Genomic DNA, 4063 nt, shown 5'->3' on the forward strand with positions numbered 1-4063 from the left:
GCCGTACGACCATCCCGCCTCCCTCACCTTATCCACGATAAACTCCACCACCTCCTCCCCCCACTCCAGCCCCAGCCCCTTAGCCACCCGCAGCTCCCGCCCCCTGTAGCCGAGCGCCCTCCGCGCCAGCTCGGCGACGTGCGCCCTTTCCAGGGGCAGGTACGGCAGGTAGAAGTCCACCAGTGACGTCAGCTTGAGGGTGTCCTCGAATGACTCGCAGCCGGACCGCTGCCAGTGGTCAAAGACCAGGTCACGCAGCGCCCGCTCCGCACCCTCTGCGGTGACCTGGCGGTGTGCGTGCGCGTGTGCGTGTGCGTGGGCGCGGGCGTGCGGGCTTGCAGGCATTCGGGCGTGCGGGCGTGTGTGTGTGTGTGTGTGTGTGTGTGTGTGTGTGTGTGTGTGTGTGTGTGTGTGTGTGTGTGCGCGCGCGTTGTGCGTGCGTGCGTGCGTGTGTGCGCGCGTGCGTGCGGGTGTGTGCTGGCGAGGGGACTCGAGCGACGGGTGGTCTGCTTGGGGCGGCGGGCCCCTCTGGGGCGTAGCTCTGGTGACAGATGGCTCCGCCACATCAAACTTGCACAACCTGCTAATCCCTCCAGCCCTCTGCAATACCAAGCTGCCTTCGTCCCTCCCCCATCCCTCGCATGGGCCCGCCGCGCGCACGGCCCCCGCCCGCTGAGTCGCCGCGTAGCGTCACCTTTGTCCTGTCCCCCGCGTTGCTGATGAGTCGCTCCAGCTCTGACATCCCCAGGTTTGACTCCATCAGAACGATCGACCTGACGGGGCCAGCGGTTGACACAGGGATCACCGCGGCCGGTCATGGCCAAAGCTGAGGGATTGATGACGCAATTTTGACTAGCACATCAGAGGTTTCAGCGCCATTCAAAGTGCTGCTGTTCAGGGGGCCCTGGCCGCCGTCAATCGCGTGACCAAGTGCAGACCAGTGCAGCGACCGCCCCGCCAGCTGCCATTCCGGATAGCGGCCGCGCGGCCGCCTCGGCAACTGGAGCGGGCGCAGCAGCGGCGCGCCCCCTCTCCCCCTGGGGGCAAAACAATTCGTCCTGCCCTGCCCACCGGTCCCACGTGATGTTGAGCCGCTCAGGGTGCTGCAGCAGCTGCCGCCACAGTCCGCGGGCCTCACAGTCCAGCTTGTCATACTCCTCAATGACCACCAGCGCCTCTGCGGTGACTCGCAGGTGGGCGAGCAGCTGCTCCTTCAGCGCCTCCAGGCGGGCGCCCTTCTCGGCGATTAAGTAATCCATCCCGTAGAACACCTAAGGGTTACGTGATGAGGAGGTGTCCGGGCCGGAAAGGGACAGGGGCATGTGATGCATGTACCAGTGCCGCACAGGCTGCAGGTGAGGCCATGCGAGCGCAACTGTAGGGCATGCGCATGGGGCGGCCCCGAGCGCAGAGGTCCTGCCGACGTGCATGGCGCGGACCTTGTACCCGCGGCAGTGGCGGCCCGGGCACTGCAGCGCGCCGGCCGGCCGGGAGCTGTACAGCGCGCGCGCCAGCAGCTGGTGACTCAGCGTCTTCCCGACGCCGGGCGGCCCGTGGGCGGATATGATGAGTGGGCGCCCGGGGCGGGGGCGTGACAGGTGGTGGCAGACGGCGTCTGTGAGCTGCCGTATGGCCAGGTCTTGGCCGACGACCTCAGCGGCTAGGTAAGACTCGACGCCGGCACACGCGTTGGGCGCAAACCCGTGCTGACCTGCGGGTGCGCGGGGCGGAGCGTCGGGCGGCCATCGTGGCTGAGCAGCCGTGCGACAAACAACATGCAAAGGGGAGGCCTGCAGCTGCCTCTCGCTGGCGTGAGGACGGCTGGCTGGGCGGCAGGCAGGGTGCGGCTGGTGGCAGGGTGCTCACTCGCAACTAGCCATGCCACGAGCGTCCCCAGTGCCGCGACGCCCGCCGCAGAGAGTAGCATGCATGCGGCTGCGTGCGGCCTGCCGCCGCGGCGCCGTGCCTCCTGGCCGCCCGCCCTCCTGGCCGCCCTGCGAGTTGCTACGGCCGACTGTTCGCCGCTCTCCGGGCTGCTGCAAGCAGCTGGCGCCCTTGCGGCTTCCTTGTGAGCTAAGGCTAGACACTGCAGTCTCTGCTTGGGCGGTGGCGCGGCCGCTGTGCGAGGAGGCGACGGACAGAACGCCGCTTTGACACCAGCAGCGGAGCGCTGCAATGAAGTGGGAAGCTGCAGTAATGACAAGCTCGAAAACGATCGCGGGGGTGTCCTGCAAGGCCTGTCTATTTGGTTGAACGATTTGCTATGCTCGAAAAGTAGGGGCTTGCATCGGTCTTGAGAGCCTGCCGAAATGGCCGATCTAGAGGCGCAGAAGAAGCTTGTGCTTCCCTACCTTCAGGTAACTGTATTTTCTTCCGCCTATCCTTGCACGTGACCGCGCAACAGTGCAGCACGCTGCGGCGCGTGCCGCGGAGCTTGCCTCGGTGCCAGCGCGCCCGACCCACCTGCCGGTGCCTGGCATGTCGGGCGCCATCCATGCCCGCTTCACCCCTACCCATGCAGCGCGCGGAGGAGGTGCAGGCGGTTGACCTCAAGGTGGCCTACTACTGCCGCTTGTGGGCCGTGGATCAGGTGCGGCGCCCCTGCCTTCCGCCCCGGTCACATGACCCGCCGATACACATTCTCGTCGCGCCCCGATGCGGCGCATCTATGCCACACCCGACCCCCCGGCTTCCGAATCTCAGGCCCTGAAGATCACGAACCGCCACAAGGAGATTGATGGCCTCCTGAGGGCGCTGCTGATTCAGCTGGAGAAGGACAAGCCCAGGGTGGCGCCGCTCGACCCAGAGGGCGACAAGTGCGTCTGAGGGCAGCGGGATGCGCGCTTGTGACTGTTTGCCGCCCCTGGACGCGTGTGCGGGCGGGAGCGGGTGTGTCTTGCTAGGGGGGCCGGCCTCAGCAGTTGGGTGCGAGCGGCGGGGTGCTGTAAATTTGAAAGCAGCGGGGTGCTGTGGGTCGGTGGGCCTGCCAGGCTCGCGTGGCTGGCAGCAAGGAGCGTGCGGGGCAGGGGGGGCTGCACACGAGGCAGCCCGCAACTTTCGCCTGATACTTTTCCACCCGCCAGGCGCCCTCGAACCGCCAGGCGCCGCTGCCAGCGGGCGCCTCGGCGTCGATCCTGCGCGACCTTCCCTGGCACGTTCGCGCCAACGGACACACGCCTCCACACAAGCACGGTTCCAAGGCGCCACACACAATAGTTTTGATTGCACGCACTCGCTCTTCTGTGCGCACACCCTCCTGATCAAGACGACGATACATACACACACACACACACACACACACACACCCATTCCCAGGTACCACTGCGAGAGCTTCGCCTCCAACATATTCCGCCGCGCCAACCGCGTGGACCGCGCCGGGCGCGCCAACATCGACACCGCGCGCGCCTTCTGGGCCTCGTCCGTGTTCTATGACGTGAGCGCCGCCCCCTCTCGCGCGCCCGCGCAGCGTGCCTCGGAACATGGGATGGATGCACGCGCCGGTGTGGTGTTTTTGTGCCCTCACGCACGTTGCTTGCATGCTCGCGCGCACGCACGCACGCACGTCGACGCAAGGGTGTCCGTGTTGCTTGCTCGCACAGAGGAGCGCCCCCCACACACGCCGCCCCACATCATGCATGCGCGCCTGTCCTGGCGCACACCGTCATCCTCTCCCTCCCCCTCCCTATGTCCGATTCTGGAGGCCGAATCCCGCGGCCCCACACGACCCAAGAACGCCCCCCAAAACGCCCCACAACGCCCACACAACACCCCAGCTCGCCCCACTGCCGCCCCAAACACACCCCCAACACATCCCCGCAACGCCCCAGGTGCTGAACCAGTTTGGTGAGATGGAGCCCGACCTCTTTGAGAAGCAGCGCTACGCCGCCTGGCGCGCAGCAGAGATCAACAAGGCCATCAGGGAGGGACGCCAGCCCGCGCCCCCGCCCGCCGCGCCCCAGGGCACCGGCGGCGCGGCCGACGACGATCTGTTCGCCGGCGCGCCGGTCGCCGCCGCTGGGGAGGGGCCCGGCCCGAGCGCCCCGTCGTTCGGAGGGCCGGCGGC

General features: G+C 67.4%; 2 protein-coding genes across 2 annotated transcripts; one reads left to right on the top strand and one right to left on the bottom strand.

Moving 5' to 3' along the window:
* Window positions 1-801: 801 nt before the first annotated feature.
* Window positions 802-1259, bottom strand: MNEG_14729 (hypothetical protein; the record flags this gene model as incomplete). The annotated part of the gene is made up of 2 exons (XM_014036799.1): window positions 802-826; window positions 1072-1259. The coding sequence occupies 2 exons, from the start codon at window positions 1257-1259 to the stop codon at window positions 802-804; spliced, it is 213 nt and encodes a 70-aa protein (XP_013892253.1).
* A 1050-nt stretch (window positions 1260-2309) lies between these two features.
* Window positions 2310-3834, top strand: MNEG_14730 (vacuolar protein sorting-associated protein VTA1; the record flags this gene model as incomplete). The annotated part of the gene is made up of 5 exons (XM_014036800.1): window positions 2310-2357; window positions 2522-2590; window positions 2704-2816; window positions 3316-3513; window positions 3828-3834. 5 exons carry the CDS (start codon window positions 2310-2312, stop codon window positions 3832-3834), a joined length of 435 nt encoding a protein of 144 aa, XP_013892254.1.
* Window positions 3835-4063: the final 229 nt, after the last annotated feature.

The sequence above is a fragment of the Monoraphidium neglectum genome (assembly GCF_000611645.1).
Source record: "Monoraphidium neglectum strain SAG 48.87 unplaced genomic scaffold scaffold04719, whole genome shotgun sequence".
Classification (NCBI taxonomy): domain Eukaryota; kingdom Viridiplantae; phylum Chlorophyta; class Chlorophyceae; order Sphaeropleales; family Selenastraceae; genus Monoraphidium; species Monoraphidium neglectum.